Genomic DNA, 19,347 nt, shown 5'->3' with positions numbered 1-19,347 from the left:
CCATTGGAGTACCATGACATGCAACTAACAAAAAAATAGTTTTAGACTCAAAGTAAGAAGGAAATGACAGCAAGACACACTCTCGAACATAAATAATAAGATATCACAGTAAAATTGGCATGCTGACAGTCCGTGCAGTATGGCAGACACACACATACCAAGTATGTACAGCATTCTAGGAGAACAAACTGTGAACAAAGCATGTCAGCTGTGTATATGTTAGCATCCTCAAGGGATATGGACTTCCTGTATGGGTCGTCAGACAAGAGTGTTTGGTGGGAATACTTTATGCTGACTCGGGGCTTTTCATGATGCAGGATTAACTGGTGCAATATCCAAAATGCTCCTAAAAAAATGGTGAGTCATATTGACGCAGAATATTTATCCTACATATTAATACATCTTGTTAACACGTTTCAGTCAACAAAATGTTCCTGATACTATATTGTTATCAATATCTTGGACCTCTTCAGTTTATGCATAACCCTCTAAGCCGAACTCATGACTACACAAATATGCAACTCCCAGTACTCCTAGGCTAGGTAAAAATATCCCAGGATTCCCTAGTCCAATGCTACTGAACAAGCATCTTAAAGGGGCTCCTGCAATCACAAAAACACACTTCCGGTCTTAATATGTATCCAAAGTTTGTTTTTCTAAATTATACAGATAGATCCAGTTCATCTTTGTAAATCTTGGATACAGCAATGTGGAATAATCTATTTAGGACCTCATGATCTTGTAGAATCAACCAATCACAGCAACTTAACTACATCGAGCAGGGAATATAAGTGTTCAGTGTTCATAAATGCTACAAAAGGAGTATTATCTCGGATTAGATTGGCAATGGAATGACTAGTGGTACTCAGTGTTGATTAGAAATTAAGAAATTCAATACAATGGTTTCAAAACACTGAAGAACAATCATTACCTCCTCAACAGGAAACATGCCATCTGATTCAGTACCATTTACAAATAAACAAGCAGAGCCCAAACTGATGTATGAGAATGAAAAAAATATCTCACAAACACACAGATGATAAAACAGCACAGCAGACATTCAAAAAAGTGTAAACATTCAAATAAATATGTAATTGGCCAGGGATTTATCTAGGTTTCAAAACTAAGTTTTTGGCCCAAAATGTTTTATTGTTCAAAATTAGTATTTTCCGTAAGTTCTTCTTTTCTAAATTTCAGAGGTATTTTAACATAATAGGTTAAAATTGTAGTTTAACATTGTTAAATTCAATGTGATAATGTTAAATTAATTCAATCGTCTTCCTCTTGATGGGATGTTATCATTGAAATGTCAGTCACCTCGACCAACCCATCACATTAGTCGTAACTCTATTAACATCAAGTGGCAAGTCTTGGAGCAGGTCTGGATAAATCCCTGTGTGGTCACAGACTGTATGCAACACAAGAGCTCGCGAGGTATATACAGTGAGAGAGTTGGGTTTAAACGCCGCTTGAACAGTATTCCAATTATATCACGGCACATCAGTTTAATGCAGGAGGAAAGCCCGAAGTGATGCAGATCTCAGACGTTTCCAATTGTGATGAAACCCATGAGCATTCAGGCATATAGTTTACAGAAGTCAAAGGCAGACAAACTTCTGCTGAGGGAAAATCTAGATGCTTGGCTTAATCTGTTTTTGTAGAACGTTGCCAAACTAGCTGTGGTGGGAAGTAGCGAAAAAAGCTTTTTAAAGATAATGCCAAAGATACATATCTTCAGAACTCATGACCAATAAATACAATACCATATACACAAACAAGGTGTCATCTGTACAATGTTATTACACATGGAAACCGCTACCTGTATCCATGGCAACCATGGAAATTGGAACAAGTGCAATTCATCAGCGACACAATAACCCTGTACACTGAGATAGGTAGGCAGGTCTATATGAGATTATATATTACTATATATTTGATTATCATTAGAGACTAATAATTTGATAGTCAAGTGTGAATGTGTGTGTGTGTATATTTTTGTGTGGGTGTGTTTGAGGTATGAGTGCTTTGGCCAGGGATTTATCAAGACTTCCAAACTAAATGCCATGGCATTTCGGAAGAAATGTCGTTATTTTGTTCAAAACAGACATTTTCCAGTTTTATTTTCTAAAATTCAGAGGTATTTTAACATTAACGCCATCTTTATTGGTTATCAGTGAAATAGTGAAATTTGGGAATCTGCAGTTAAATTGGCCTGAAATATTGGCCTCTGAGCAGGTCAAGATAAATCCCTGATGTTTTTATGCTGAAGATCAAGCTATAATAAATCTTATCAACAGTGTTGTGAATAACTGTGTTGCCATATTCTTTCAGGGAAAATTGACACACATTACCACTGTTATCTCCCCTTTGAGAATAACTCAGAAGTATTTTTGCACTGTTTCAAATTTTAGCACAGCAAAATGCTTGTAAATTTTATTATCCAGAATATTTCTCCATCTGTCAATATAATCTGTGACTGTTAATTAGCTGAGGTGCTCAGTCGATTGAACAGCATGTATTCATTTCAAATTATATAATTTCATTATATACAGATAATAATTCAGTTTTCTGGTTATTTAACAAATATTGTCTCAGTTTAGCTTTTTCCATTTTGGGTTCATTCTGATATGAATCTGTTAAGGATTCGGATAATATCACCAACAAAACAAAACTGTCTACCACATGAAAACATAAAGTAAGTCTCCACGCCATATACCAACAATCTCAAAATAATCTAATCTAGTTAATATATTAACACTTTCAGCCATTCAAGCATGGTATCCAGGGGAAAAACATACCGGGATGACGCAGTGAGCAGTGCAATCCTAGTTGTAAATATATATATATGTTCAAAACACAACAACATGTAATACTGAATATTAACATCATGGTACATTCTTCACAGTGAATACATGTCATATTCACCTAGCCAGGCTTACATCTACACTAAGTGATTAACACTGTTACAAACTAACTCAGGAGAGTTTTTTATATTCACAGAAAGAAAATGTACACTGAAAATGGCAAAATAACTATACTATGAATCTCCATAAATACCAAACCCTGAAGAACTTAATACCATATTTCATCTTTCTTGCCTTGGTGTCTGAAGTTGAAAAAGTCTGAGTATTATAAGGTCTGAGTCTGTATATTTTGATATACCCCGGAATATTCATGATTAGTAGTAGGTTAGACGGCATGGAAATAGTTTTATGTTTCTTGGGCATGTAGTTTTTGTCAACAGGGGAAGGTATCCTTTTACTAATTTAATTAGAATTAGAATTAGAAAGTCAAAATATTATTTATTTTCTCAGCTGAAAGAGAATAAGGAAAGTGAAGTCTTACTGAACATATTGAATGTGTGATCCTGGAACGAAACATTAACTTTAAAAAATAGAAATGAAAAATCCGACCTGCGAGTCTTTGTGACAAACCGATGCCTGTGAAACATTTCCCTTTTTCACGTCGCCTAAACCATTGCCTGTGGATCAGATGACCTTACAAGTCATCATATTGAAGCATGTCATTCATTATTTGTGCAAATTGTATGGTAATCTAACCTCTTACTAAAATGGTTATAAATGATTAATGTCCTCTTATGCCCAAAAACATATTATCCTTTGATTTGATTAAGGCTTTTTGTTTGTTTTCTGCTGTGCATGTTCACAGCTGCCTACAGTATATTTCTAAAAAGGCATCACAATGTACCTCTTTCGGAAGCAAACCCAGGATGAAGTTGTGGCAACCCTGACCACTTAGCTACCCTAACCCTACTGAAACAATAGAATTGCTGTTGTCATCGTTTAACAAGACTGCCCAAAACAAACCTGATGATACCAAAAGACATCTTAAGAGTCAGTGAGTATGGCTTTACAAAACTCCTAGCAATATTGCAGCAACGGGGAGATCCGAGAAATGAAATTAGGAATCCCACTCGGGCCTTTGGCATGGCGAGAAACGCTTAAACAATTGTGTGTTTGTGTCTGAAGAACTGTCTCATCAAACCTGTACTAACTTTGATAATATTCTTTGATGACAGACTTGTTTGATCATTTGATGATGGTAATGACTATACAGATGCATCCTATCCTTTCCAGCAAAATAAATATTTCAAATCTTTTCATGAGACATGCAACAAAAAACAAACTCCTGAAGAAGTCACATTGTCTGTAGGTGGCTGTGCTCATAGTTATCTCGTAGTTGTCTCAAGGTTGGTTATGTCAATAATAAATACATAACTGGTGAATATGATACCTAAGACTCATTGTTAATGGTGTAAGAACAAACATGATCGGCTAATCGTTAAACAACAAACACTACAACATCAGTCATATCATCGATCAGTACTGATGTATATATTAACATGGTTAAGGAAATGTTCAGAATTCATTCAACATATTCATCAATTTGAGGGTTTGATATAGGTCTCCGGTCATATACAAACAAGATCAGTTTAATTTGTACAACTACTGTCAAGGATCAACAGTTATTAGAGATTATAAGTTTTCCATGACAAGGTCAGGATCAGACATCTAAGGTCATCAAATGAACCATAAACTGCAGTAAGTGCTGTCACTGATGATTGCTGACAAACGCCCAACTGAATGGGCTCGTTTGAGATCCCTGATGATTCGGGTTTGCTGTGAAGCAGGCAGCTTCCTGTTGAGCAGACAACTTCCTGTTCTGTACTTCCTGAGGAGCCTTCTTAGGTATGTTAATCTTGATGTGAATTCTTTGCAGTTAGGAAAAGTATTTCTTCAAACTGAAGCCAGGTTGTAACTGTCCTTACCAGAAATAGGAAATCATATCCCTATTTTCCTGTTGACTGTTAACTATAACACCAAACACACTCTAGAAAACACCATACATACATATCACATGTACACTCGGAAATCTGTGAAGAAAATGAACATCTGATATCCTGTGAAAAACAATAGGAACGCCACCAATGCATCTGAGCATCGAACAACGGAATACACTTGTGTAAAAGACTTGCAACACACGCAAATTCCTGCAAGCACGTCTTAATATGCAACGTTTGCCACAAGAGCAGACCTTGACAAAACTCAGGAAGATTTCAATGTAAATTATGACTTGGCTTTGCAAACAAAAATGATGAAGATCTCACCCACATCTTATTAGCACTTTCTCAAGGGATGAACATTTTTGTTTCAGCCATATGAGACTCCTTGTGATGTTGACAAGTGAATCAGATCTGACTTCCATTCATAAATTCCTCCTCATTTCATCATAAAGGTCACACTGAACCGTTTCAGAGAGGTTATGGTCACATCATCTTAACAAGCAACACAAAAACCCAAACAGCCACTTGTGGTTGTCATATAATGCATTCACAGTTTGATATGAAGGGGAGACTCTGCCAAACTTAGTTGAAGAGAATAGATTCTGGGTCTTGGTTCTCCAGCTGAGCGATATGACGAAGCACATCCTTCTTAGTTATTATTCCCAATAAACGACTGCAAAGAAAAACAGACAATATTATCTTTATACATAACAACAAATGTTTACCAAGGTGACTCATGAATGGCATGTTAACTAGAATATGTTTACCTCACACACATAGGTCTCCCCTCTCCTTTTGTTTGATTCATTATGGTAGCTCAAGTTGTTACTGTAAATGTGTTTGCAAATCCCCCAAACAACAATAGCAATCATAGTCTGGAAAGATAATCGTTTCATGCAGAAATATTCATCAGCTGTAGAATTGGGCAGGAAACAAATGCTACTTGCTTGAGACTAGCAATTCCAGCAATATTCCAGCAGTATTCAAGCAGTATTCAAGCAGTATTCCAGCCATATTCCAGCAGTATTCCAGCAATATTTCAGTCATATTCCAACTATATTCAAGCAATATTCAAGCTATATTCAAACAATATTCAAACAATTTTCAAGCTATATCACAGTAGTCTAAAAAGGTAAACACAACATGAATAAGAGCAGTTCAATGTTTCAAAGTTAAATTAAGTTAGATAATCCTACCCATTATGTGTAACGAGTGTTTGTCGGAGACCCAGCTTCCGGAACATCTCAACAACTGTCTCCATTGGAGTCTGGTCTGTAATAGTCACTGGCGCCTGAAGGAGCAAATTACATCAAATTTCAAATTCATTTGAAAAAGAAAACTCAAAATGCAAAATCAAACAATACTTTACAATACAATTCTAAGCATACTACCTCTTTTACATCATTCCCATAAATCCTGTATTTTGGTTGTCATTATACTATAAAAATCTCCAGATTTTCAACAGAAGTCCTCTTCATTGTCAACTATCCATAATAAGTTAAGGAAGTAATAGTATCTTGCTTCACAGGCCTCTTTCATGAAAATCAAATTTCTTGTTCTCATGATCTACCTGCCCATAAAAATTGTCCCAATGCCTTTTTTTTATTTTAAGCAAGTAATAAGTTAAGTAATGACATTTTCATTCACATTTCACTTCTGTAACAGATTTCAACTTTTTGCAAACACAATGTCATTGTGTCACATTTTCAGGTAATGGACCTAACTGCGGTCACCATGGCTTTGGGTTTATCTCCTCATACTTTGAACCAAATGGGACGTCACTCGAATAAGTTACACGATACATTAAGTTTCCTTGGTTTGTTTCTCTCTGCCGATCAACGATCTCGGCAATATTCAAGCTATATAAGGGCAGACTGTAAACATCAAGGCCGGACCAGACAATCCTTCGACATCATGATCCACACAAATAAGATGCGAAGACTGCCATCACACAGGTCGCTGAACCCTACCATCCGATCCATTGAGTCGATTCTTACAACAGGAATAGGTTGCTGGGGACCTAGATTTTTACCGGTCATATTTTTATATAGACACTTAGCTTCAAAAGATATAAAAGAAATTGTAAAAATTACATTCACCCTCCCTATCAAGTCAGTTTTGAAAACAGACATGACAACAAAGCATATTTTTTTTAACGGGTCTTCATGAATTAAGACCAGAATGCACAGCAAGGGGAAACTAAGGGACCGGTCATTTATAATAAGGTGGGTTTGTCAGAAGGAATCAGGGGAGGGTCACCAAATAATATGGGGAGGGTCATAAATAAATACACACATATTTGGGGAGGGTCATGAAAAATGGATATTTCACAATCATATATTTAGAACTTTTGCATTTTGTGTTTTCAGGGAGGTCATGAAAAAAATGTACAAGGACATAGGGAGGGTCATCCAAAAATATAACAAGCACTAGGGGAGGGTCATTGTTTTCAGTACGTTATTGCACCAAAAACCTCTTCCATCCCTCCCTGTAACAGATGGCCGGTCCCTAATGTGAAGGGTGGGAACAATTTTTACCATATCCAGTATTTTCCTCAGTTTGAGCGGCGCAGGGCCGTGAGGGTTGGCAGGGACATGGCCGGTGAAGTACACCATGGAGTTACTCACAACCCCCTCCGTGTTTTTCCTGGCGTTCGCTGAAACATCACAGGTGAACATGACCTACTGTAATGAGTTCCACATGGCAACAAAACAGTCCTCCCAAATCTGACAATACAGAAGGGTTACTGCTTTCTAGATATAAGAGAACACACATGAAAATGAGATAACACAAAATTCACAATGTTTGTAGGTGAGGTGAAATGGTGTTTAACGTCAAGTTCCAGATTACTGAACATATAAAGCGATGTGCGTATGTGTGTGTGTGTCCGTCCGTCTGTCCATCTGTCTGTTTGTCTGCTCGTAGTTGTCAGGATTCTATAGTGCTTGCACACTGAGATACCATGCTGCAGTTTTAACATGAATACCCCATTCAGACACAGCATAAAGACTCTGAGCCTACCAGTCCCTGCTGAGCACCAGGCAGGGAAACAACAAGAAAATCTTTCAACAGCTTGCATGATGTGGACGAGGTTCGACCCATCGACCTTCAGTTCTCTGTGCAACACTTTATCCACTAGACCAAAAAGGGGCGAGGTAGAGCCTGAGTGGTCTCTAAGCTGTGTCCCTATAGTGCATCAAACACATCTGGCAGTTGTATGTTGGACTTACTGATGGCCAGGTTGAGATCTCGACGGAGGACGAAGCCTACCAGGTACTGGGATTCCCTAGACACCACCACAGGGAAACCGTTGTGTTCTGTATTCCGCAAAACATGCTCTGAAAGATAAGACAGTATATATCACAATACATTGTTCCCATCATCAATCATCACCAATCATCATCATCATATTCGTCGTCGACATCATCAACACTATCATCATCGTCGTCATTGTCATCATCATAATCGTCAACTTTATTCATCGCCTTCGTCTTCTTCAACCACCACCACCATCATCATCATCATCTTTGGGGGTTGGATCATATCGTCGTTACCATCATCAACATCATCATCATCATCATCATCATCATCATCATCATATTTTAGAGGTTGGATGGACAAGCTCTGGTATCTCCACAAGATGGAAAAACAAAGAAGAACACAACTCACCAACTTCATCCACCGTCATGGTGTCTTGTGTAATGGCGCACAACGGGGGATCATTCCTTCTGCAAGAATGGCAAAACATAAATACACATGCTTTCATCCCACCATATTATGATACACATGGCAGCGATACATTCTTCTTCAGAGAAAAACTTTCACATGTCAGATGAATTGAAGATGTGATTGGAGAACACACAATTTCACATTTCCATGGAAACAAAATGGAGATATACCTACTGTGTTTTGAAATTTGAGGTAGTCTTACTGTAGATTAGATAAATCTTATTTAACTATGGAACAAAGTGATTTAGTGATCGATTTCAAATGTTTTAACAAGAGGTTTCAGTCAGAGGTGGTTATTGTGATTTGATACCTCTGATTGACCAATCAGAAAGGACATATTTCCAAATTAGAATACTTTATCTAAAAGGATCATGAGGGTTATAATTCATAAAAGGTTTTTATGATCAAAGGGAAATAATATTCTGATATTGGAACAGGTTCATTTTACAGATTCCTACAGCTGATTGGTCACAGAACAATGGCATCATAATACAGAATTGTTTAGAACAAATCAATATGTCTTCCATTGTTCATGACATCACAAACAGATGATGTTCCTCACAACAACACAAACAAAAGTAAAGTTTCTTCTGAGAATTGACATTTACTACGTTTTCTTTCTTGATGATGATTAGTTCAATACTGCAAAGCCATAGGCCAATAGAACAAAAGTATTTTCTCTTTCATAATCTGATAATGGGTAATCATGGTAACATATAGCGGATGTCATCAAATATTGCGATATCTATGCAATCTGTAAATGTTGATGCTGTATCGATACTATTTTATGAATATCAATACTTAATAAATAATTCACTGCCACGTAACATTTATAAGATTACCATGCATAGGATGGACAATGAAAATTCTATTATTAACATAATGGATCAGCCATGTTTACAATAGCATTAAATTGATTAATTGCAGGTCTACATAGGTATACCTTATCTATACACATGTAGAATAACTTTATTGTTATTAATTGATATATAGTGATACTTTTAAGTATATATATCAATATTAAACCTTATGATCAATGACACATTAGGGGACGCTAAATTCAAAGACTATAACAACAGAGACTGTAGGAACCTCTTAATTTGGAACACTAATATTAAGTTGTATACTTTCAAAGAAGCTGAGAATGTAATTTGTCTGCACACGGACAGGGTAATATGTTTCAAACTTAGAGCACGCACTCAAGCATGCTGCAATATTATTTGTCATTAGTAAGAAGCAATGTTAAGCCAATCACATCTTCAACACAAGGTTTTCCTACATTAGTATACCTGACCTGAGTGACCTCCGTCATATATGTAGGACTCGGATCAATGGCGGGACTCCGTGGTGGATTCTCAGATCTGTCACAGATTCTCATTGTTATATGACGCCATGTGTGCAATGATCTCTATCCGTGAATGGACAATTTAGTTCAATAGTTATGACGTCATGCTTGAGATAATTTCATGCAAGTTTAACGTGTATTACCGATAGACACAGCAATCAGTCGAAAACGATGGAGCTGGACACCATAGCATAGCTATAGAATTTGCCAATTATTGCTAATATATGATAAGCTGCCACAGATCCGAGAATGCGCCAATATCTACCCTATTTGTGGAATCTGCCATAGATCTGAGAACCCACTATGGATCAGAGGCCTACACATATTTTATACATGACACTGCTGACTAGTTATTAAGGACGGACATCTTTAGGAAAAGACCTGCACATCACATCAGGTTTTACTGTAAGTTGAGCAATTCTAGGTCAAAACGGTCATTTGTGTAGAACATACATAGATAACAACCTTGTATCAAACGCACAACATCCACACAGTCTAAAGAATCATAATAGCAAAGGCTGATAAAAGATTGAAAATACGATGAGCAACAATCCTGAAATGATAAGTACCGACTACTTGACACTAATGTGCAGACACAAGCATCAAGGGAGACAACACCGAAATGTACGAGTGACAGGGACTGATGTGGAGTGAGTGAGTGAGTGAGGTGTATGGGTTTAGCACTATTCCTGCCATATCAAGGCAAGGGACACCAAGCCTTTGCACATCTGGCAAATAGGTCTAGGTCCCTTTTCCATTAAGCGAATGTAGCGCTCATCTGTCATAAGTCTATGTTAAAGTATGGGAGTTATGATCATCTAAGCGATACGACTGTTGTAAGTCTATGTGAAAGTATGGGAGTTACGATCATCTTAATTCTACAACTGTCATAAGTCTAAAGTATGGGCATTATTGTCTTAGTGCAAAGATTGCCTTGTGAAATGGGATCCAGGCCTACTAAAGTGACCTTTGATCTAAGATGATAATAACTCCCATTCTCTAACATTATAGACTAACACAGTAGTAGAGCTAAGATTGTTTTGAATAAGGAGGTCCATGGTTGGTTGGTTGGTCTGTTGTTTAATGCCGCACTCAGCAATATTCCAGCTATATGACGGCCGTCTGTAAATAATCGAGTCTGGACCAGACAATCCAGCGATTGACGTCATGAGCATCGACCCACGCAATTGGGATTGATGACATGCATCAACCAAGTCAGTGAGCCTGACCACCCGATCCCATTAGTTGCCTTTAACGACAAGCATAGTCGCCTTTTACGGCAAGTATGGGTTGCTGAAGACCGATTCTACCCCGGATCTTCACGGGTCCAGGAGGTCCATGGTGCACACACCAACTGTATGACCTCCACTGAGAAAATCGGATGGATATATCTATTCAACACGTCCAAGTAGGTGAATGTAGCTTCACGCATCTGTCAGCATTATCCCAAACCAGTGAAGGCCTGTGTTAGTACTGGGCTTCAGCATATCACACTTGTCGTAAGAGGTTCTGGTGGCTGAACAGCTGACTTGGTTAATGCATGTCATGATCACCAAAATGTCTGGTCCAAACATTAATGACGACCACTGTTATATACAGTAAACTACGGTTTTAACAAACTCGAAGGGACCACTAACTTTAGTTTGTTATAACCGTAGTTCGTTATAAGCATATATACAGCATAACAATAGCAAATCGTCGGGACCAAAAAATCAGTTTGTTATATCCGTCAGTTCGTTATAAGCGTGTTCGTTATAAACATACTTTACTGTAAGTGGAATATTGTTGAGTGTGGTGTGAAACAACAAACAAACCAAAAGCATTTGAATAAAAACTCAGATTTGCAAACAGGTCAAGTTTGTGATCACTATTGAGACATCAGACTTCACCACAAACCTGGAGACTGGGACTTGAATTATATCAGTGAGGAAGACATGTGACATGTGAGGGCAGACACCATGAATTATATCCAACTACAGCTTGTTTCTGACTAGTTGCATATATGATAAGACTTTGTAGGAAAACTCAAGTACTCCTTCCACTCTTGGACAAGCCATCAGACAACTGGCTATTCCTAACCCTGAAATAATTATCCACACATCGACTACGGTATAATGATACTCATGAAGTGAGTGAGTGAGTGAGTGAGTATGGTTTTATGCTGCTTTCAGCAAAGTTCCAGCAATATCATGGTGGGGGACACCAGAAATGGGCTTCACACATTGTACCCATGTCGGGAATCGAACCCGGGTCTTCGGCGTGACGAGCGAACGCTTTAACCACTATGCTACCCGACCGCCCAATACTCATAAAGACAGCAATGACAGTAATGATTCTGTAGTCTTAGAGAAATCACCGAAAGAATGATTTTATCAATTTCTCACTATAACACGCCAATACATTTTAGGTTAAATGGTTTTAGCTGACACTGCCAACTGGTTAGTAAAGATGTCTGCTAATACATGTTATTATTTGGGAGATGATTCAGCAGTATTACTGCTGCATCAAGATGGCCGACTATTGTCAGACAGGACTCCTACAGGCAGACTGGTGGTAAAGGGTGACAGTATCAATCCATGTCATCAAGAAATGATTTGTACTCGGATCAAACTCTTCAGGCCAGAGCGGAAGGTTATTAATGTTTCAGTCAACAATGTCACAGCCACACCACGTCCCTCTGTCTGGGTACCATGGTACTCACTCTGCCAAGCCACACCGTCATCACGGATCCTCATTTTAGTCATACCATGCCATTCCGAGACCACACAATATGATGCTAGTATTGTCACGGCATACAGTACCAATACTTCACAGATGGTAACAGCTATACTGGTCAGGTAGCTGTGGCACAAAGTATCGTCATACACCAACACTTCACAGGTTGTAACAGCTCTACTGGTCAGGGAGTCGTGGCACAAAGTATTGTCATACACAACACTTCACAGACTGTAACAGCTCTACTGGTCAGGGAGTCAGGTACAAAGTATCGTCATACACAACACTTCACAGACTGTAACAGCTCTACTGGTCAGGGAGTCAGGTACAAAGTATCGTCATACACAACACTTCACAGACTGTAACAGCTCTACTGGTCAGGGAGTCAGGTACAAAGTATCGTCATACGCAACACTTCACAGACTGTAACAGTTCTACTGGTCAGGGAGTCAGGTACAAAGTATTGTCATACACCAACACTTCACAGACTGTAACAGTTCTACTGGTCAGGGAGTCAGGTACAAAGTATTGTCATACACCAACACTTCACAGATTGTAACAGTTCTACTGGTCAGGGAGTCAGGTACAAAGTATTGTCATACACTAACACTTCACAGATGGTAACAGTTCTACTGGTCAGGGAGTCAGGTACAAAGTATCGTCATACACAACACTTCACAGATGGTAACAGTTCTACTGGTCAGGGAGTCAGGTACAAAGTATTGTCATACACTAACACTTCACAGATGGTAACAGTTCTACTGGTCAGGGAGTCAGGTACAAAGTATCGTCATACACAACACTTCACAGACTGTAACAGCTCTACTGGTCAGGGAGTCAGGTACAAAGTATCGTCATACACAACACTTCACAGACTGTAACAGCTCTACTGGTCAGGGAGTCAGGTACAAAGTATCGTCATACACAACACTTCACAGACTGTAACAGTTCTACTGGTCAGGGAGTCAGGTACAAAGTATTGTCATACACCAACACTTCACAGACTGTAACAGTTCTACTGGTCAGGGAGTCAGGTACAAAGTATTGTCATACACCAACACTTCACAGATTGTAACAGTTCTACTGGTCAGGGAGTCAGGTACAAAGTATCGTCATACACTAACACTTCACAGATGGTAACAGTTCTACTGGTCAGGGAGTCAGGTACAAAGTATCGTCATACACAACACTTCACAGATGGTAACAGTTCTACTGGTCAGGGAGTCAGGTACAAAGTATCGTCATACACCAACACTTCACAGACTGTAACAGTTCTACTGGTCAGGGAGTCAGGTACAAAGTATTGTCATACACAACACTTCACAGATGGTAACAGTTCTACTGGTCAGGGAGTCAGGTACAAAGTATTGTCATACACCAACACTTCACAGATTGTAACAGTTCTACTGGTCAGGGAGTCAGGTACAAAGTATTGTCATACACCAACACTTCACAGATGGTAACAGTTCTACTGGTCAGGGAGTCAGGTACAAAGTATCGTCATACACAATACTTCACAGACTGTAACAGCTCTACTGGTCAGGGAGTCAGGGAGTCGTGGCTGAAAGTATCGTCATACACAACACTTCACAGACTAGTAATATGCTAGGAAATCAAGGGTGACACAAAACAAACAAAGGGATGTATAGCACAACACCACACTCCAACAAAGTGTGTGTCACTCACACTCCCAGCCCATAGCGCCAGTATCTGCGGCATGGAGGAAAGTAGCAGGTGTTAGTTGCGTTTCCTTATTATACTCACACTACACATTGCTGTCTTGAATACAATCACTTGAATGTTAGACTTCTAAATTTGACATCTACATTGATTTCAGGTGAATTTACTTTCTCCTTTTACTACAGGTAGATTTACCATCTACATTTACTGGAGGTAAAGTTAATATCTACATTGCTTAAAGTAAAATTAACCATCTACACTGAATAGAAGCAAAAATATAATGATTAATTTAAACTGAAACAAATGCCATCTACATTTATTGATGTGAAAAATAGCATCATTTGTTACTACAGGAAAATAAATCATCAACACTTATCCAAGGTAAAATACTATCAAAGTTGATTACAGATAAATATATCAAAAGCGTTTCCAGGTAAAATCCATGAAAATTGATTACAGGTAAATACAATGTATATCATCAACAGTGATTCCAGGTAAAAGCCCCATCAAAATTGATTACAGATAAATGTACATCTCCACTGATAAAAACAAATTCAGAAAAACGATCACATGTATACACATGGTATAAAAGAACTAGAATTCTAGTGGTTATTTTGATTTCTGACATGACCATGGGGCCCCGGCTAGCCCCCGTACAAGGCAGCTGATTACGGCCATGTCTGTGACACGCTACCCACAATGCACAGTTGTACCTACCTGGGTCTCATGACATCAGCTGCTATTGTTGTATGTGTGAATTCCTCTTTACTGTCCAAGTAGGGGTAGCCGTTCAGCCGAATATGAGCATCATAACTTGCAAGTTAAGGTTCATAGAAATAAAAGGCCATTATTCCCTAACAAAGAATTGTGATTCCGAAAACTTATACATTATTATTACACTGGGAATAGAATAACCTTCATTTTATATATTCTTTTTTTGACCAAATCAGACAACATACTATCGACGCTGGATTTGTGTGGGTTAATTAACAATTGACTTCAACAGTTTTTGCATTTATGTAGTCATTAATGAAAAAAAACTGTGTGCACACTATGTAAATGCTTATTGTGTACTCCATAAATACAAAAACATATTGACGTCAATTCTTATACATAAATATGTAAACAACAGTGGCTTCCCAGGCTGCTTATTTAATCATTAACACAGAAACACTGCAGTTCCACACATTCTATAAATAAGCCAATCAGGAAACAGTAGTTGTTTCAGTGGGTGTGGCCGAGATGTTTTTGGTGTAATGAAACAAACACCAAACATAACAGCTTGGTTAGCCAATCAAATGGCATGGAATAACTTTTTTTATTGCGAGGCAAGGATACATCCCCTCTTTGCCCAGAGCATCTCCGACCCACTTGCTGGTGATGGCGGCGGCCATGATGGGCACAATGTACTGCAGACCACCGGTCAACTCAAACATGATGACAACCAGGGACACTGGAACATAAACAGGATCTATGAGGAGGGCGTTGGGTTTAATGATGCTTAATCTAAAAAATCACAGTAAACCACGTTTATAACGAACATGCTTATAACAAAAAACTGACTGATATAACCAACTTATTTTTCAGTACCGGCCATTTGTTGTATATATGCTGTAAATATGCTGATAACGAACTACGGTTATTACAAACTAAAACAAGGGCAAAAGTGAGGGTGGCTCACTATTACCCCCGACCAACCTAGTGTGTCAGTAGTTTCAAATTAAATAGCTAGGATAGGGTCAGGGTTTGAAAAATTCTTTAAAAAATGGAAAATTAATAAAAGCAATGTTTTCTTTTGACTGCACCCCTCCATATGACACAGACTATAGGTATAAGATTGAGAAGAATAGTTTAAGAGAAATCGTGCGGACAAAGTTTTCGGACGGATGGACGGACGGACGGAACCTTGGTATAACTATATACCCCCGACCTAAAAGGTATATATAGTTGTCCTTTTGAGTTCTTCATAACCGTAGTTTACTGTAGCAATGCCTTAGCTATCAAGTAGGATTGACAAAGTACAGAATTTCAGCTTCATTGGAAAATTTTACACTTCTTACACCAGGGTGCCCAAAGTCAGATGAAATAGATTTTCAAAGAGGCAAGAAATACATTTTTAAGCAATGAATTTTAGAAATGTAATAAGTCTTAGTGATCACTTTGCATGAATTCAGGTGCATGTCTACAGTCAGGTGTCACACCAACTTAACAACACATTATCTGGGCAACATGTATGTTGCTTAGTGTTAATCATAGTTTAAGGATTCCTTAGAACAGCCTAAAACATTGGTTTGGCTGAATTGTTTCACAATGAATCTTGGCAGCATAATGTATTTTTTCTATTTCCCTTATACATCAGATCATTTCAATCCAGCCAACATGCAACATTTAGACAAATTTAAAAGTAACTCGAATACTTCTGTAACTTGAGGCCATTCAGTGGCAGCTATTCCTTTACATCAATACAAATCAATAAAGGCAAAACTTCTTCTACATTCTACAAGCTGTTTCAGTTAATGCTGATTTTGCACCCAGTTGAAAGCGTCCTCACAAAGGGGAGACAACTGACCTGTCATCCTGGTGACGCCCCCCAGGGCCGCAGCAGCACCCACCATGGCGTACAGTCCGGGCGTCACAGTGCACGTCTGCTCCGAGTCACACATGTTCGCAAAAATCGGGCTGTCTTGGTTAGTTCTGATGAGACAAGAGTTACAAATATGAGCGGTGATTAATTCAAATCATTGAGTGTCTCAGTCTTTGTCAGTCAAACTGGTTACTGGTTACATGGGCAACAATCCATGGCATTGGGGTATGATGCTACACAATCAGCCAGCCCATAGAGTCCAAGTCTGAGGTACTTGATGTCTGTTCTGACCCAGAATTCACAAAAGGGTTCAGTGACCGAGTCGATGCGTGTGTTTGGTTTCACGCCACTTTTAACACTATTTCAGTTACATCACAGCGTGTCAGCTTGATGTGGAAGGAAAGCCTGACGTGATGCAGGTCTTAGACATCTACCACTTTGGGGAAACAAACAAGAATTGGAATGGTGCTGACAAACCTAGAAATCAAGATTCAAACTCATGGTCGTTTCTAGCATACATAAGGGACACAACTCTGAAAATCGCTGCAATTCTCTGCAAGTCTTGGTTAGCTCTGAGGATATACTGTTACACATAGTATAGAGACTGGTTATTAGTAAAAGAGTGAGTGAGTGGGTATGGTTTTACGCCACTTTTAGCAATATTCCAGCAACATCACGGCAGGGAACACCAGAAATGGTGTTAACTCTAATGTCAGCCATGTTCAAGCTATATCCTGGCAGCCTGTAAATAATCAAGTCTGGACCAGGAAAAGCAGCGACTGAAGACATGAGCACAGATTCATGCACTGGAGAAAGAATGTAACCACACAATCCTCATCTTAGTTGGCTGATAAGGGCTACAAAGGACCTACTCTGCACCAAACTGTGAGATAAGCATTGGGCCTGATCTTCCCAGAGGTGAGGTGAAATGGGGTTTATTGTCATGCCCAAGCTTATTGCAATTATGTCGCGATATGCATGCCCACATGTGTGTGTGAGTGTGTGTGGCTGCCTGTACTAGATGTATAGATGCTGATTTATAGGGCTAGCCCACTGAGATACCATCCCCCAGTTTAACACGGATACCCCACTCAGACACAGTATACTGACCCCCAGCCGACCAGTCCTTGTTTTAGCCCCTTAATGACAAGCGCCAGACAGGGTAACAACAAGTACCATCTTTTAACGACTTCTGGTATGACGCAGCCGGCACCTTCTGCTCTCAGAGCAGACGCTCTACCACTAGATCACAGAGGCTGTCTCTTCCCAAAGGTCCCCATGGGGAGACAAACATGGGATGCCACAGACCTTGATATCCCAACAGGTGGCAATAGGATAAGCCAAGTCATAGCTGAGAGTTGTACTATTCTGAGCCTAAACCATGCAAGAACCTTTCATATTCAACATCAACTACGGCAGCATGATCTGACTAAAGATCTGACTAAGAGAAGCATCACTAATGGCAAAATATTTTGGGGATAAAAAACACATACACCAAATGGTATGGAAATTTTCATTGACAAAGGGCCTGTTCCAACAAATCACTTTGTGAGTGAGAATGGATTTCTACCGTTTTCAGTTTTCGGGGAACACCAGAAAATGGGCTCCACACATTGTACAATTATTCTGAAGGTAGGCTGTTTCCTATAAGTGTAAGCAAATCTAGCTGACTTACAGGACCAGCTGTTCCACACCAATGCCGATAAGACGCCCCATGATTGCACCAACTGCCATGCTGGGGATGAAGAGACCACACGGAACCTGAAAGTAGAATATGTCAACAATGTAGAACTATTTACCATTACACCCTAAAGAAGCTACTGTCTGACTGGTTAGTCGTCATCTTGTAAAATCCAAGGTAACACTGTCATGGGATGTCCTCAGACCTGTGGGTAGCAGTAACAAGCACACAGATCTGATCTTTAATGAGATTGTATTCGGTTTTGCGGAGTGGAGTGGGCAAGCAGTCAAAATTGCCAGGCTAGCAAGTCCCAGGTGCTGAGATCACATCCCCCTAGTGACCGGGTTGTTGAGATCGCATTCCGCTAGTGACCGGGTTGTTGAGATCGCATCCCGCTTGTGACCGGGTTGTTGAGATCGCATTCCGCTAGTGACCGGGTTGTTGAGATCGCATCCCGATAGTGACCAGGTTGTTGAGATCGCATCCCGCTAGTGACCAGGTTATTGAGATCGCATCCCGATAGTGACCAGGTTATTGAGATCGCATCCCGATAGTGACCAGGTTGTTGAGATCGCATCCCGATAGTGACCGGGTTGTTGAGATCGCATTCCGCTAGTGACTGGGTTGTTGAGATCGCATTCCGCTAGTGACCGGGTTGTTGAGATCGCATCCAGATAGTGACCAGGTTGTTGAGATCGCATCCCGCTTGTGACCGGGTTGTTGAGATCGCATTCCGCTAGTGACCGGGTTGTTGAGATCGCATCCCGATAGTGACCAGGTTGTTGAGATCGCATCCCGCTAGTGACCGG

The 19,347-nt window shown here is 39.4% G+C and overlaps 1 protein-coding gene across 4 annotated transcripts in view; it reads right to left on the bottom strand.

Moving 5' to 3' along the window:
• Positions 1-1,872: 1,872 nt before the first annotated feature.
• Positions 1,873-19,347, bottom strand: part of LOC139450742 (H(+)/Cl(-) exchange transporter 4-like) — an 85,916-nt gene continuing 68,441 nt past the window's right edge. For 3 of the 4 annotated variants that reach the window (XM_071232562.1, XM_071232560.1, XM_071232563.1), the window contains 10 exons: positions 18,533-18,618; positions 16,843-16,967; positions 15,612-15,726; positions 14,991-15,086; positions 14,280-14,303; positions 8,474-8,532; positions 8,035-8,142; positions 7,342-7,460; positions 6,001-6,095; positions 1,873-5,477 (listed from right to left, as the gene is read on the bottom strand). In XM_071232562.1, coding sequence (XP_071088663.1) covers positions 5,387-5,477; positions 6,001-6,095; positions 7,342-7,460; positions 8,035-8,142; positions 8,474-8,532; positions 14,280-14,303; positions 14,991-15,086; positions 15,612-15,726; positions 16,843-16,967; positions 18,533-18,618 — 918 coding nt within the window. In that variant the 3' untranslated portion in view covers positions 1,873-5,386. The remainder of the gene's footprint in view (positions 5,478-6,000; positions 6,096-7,341; positions 7,461-8,034; positions 8,143-8,473; positions 8,533-14,279; positions 14,304-14,990; positions 15,087-15,611; positions 15,727-16,842; positions 16,968-18,532; positions 18,619-19,347) is intronic. The other variant, XM_071232561.1, reaches the window with a different exon arrangement.

The sequence above is a fragment of the Haliotis cracherodii genome, unplaced genomic scaffold (assembly GCF_022045235.1).
Source record: "Haliotis cracherodii isolate W230 unplaced genomic scaffold, xgHalCrac1.p SCAF_8, whole genome shotgun sequence".
Lineage (NCBI taxonomy): Eukaryota > Metazoa > Mollusca > Gastropoda > Lepetellida > Haliotidae > Haliotis > Haliotis cracherodii.
The sequence above is the reverse complement of the archived record's forward strand: the minus strand, read 5'-3'. Positions and strand labels throughout refer to the sequence as shown.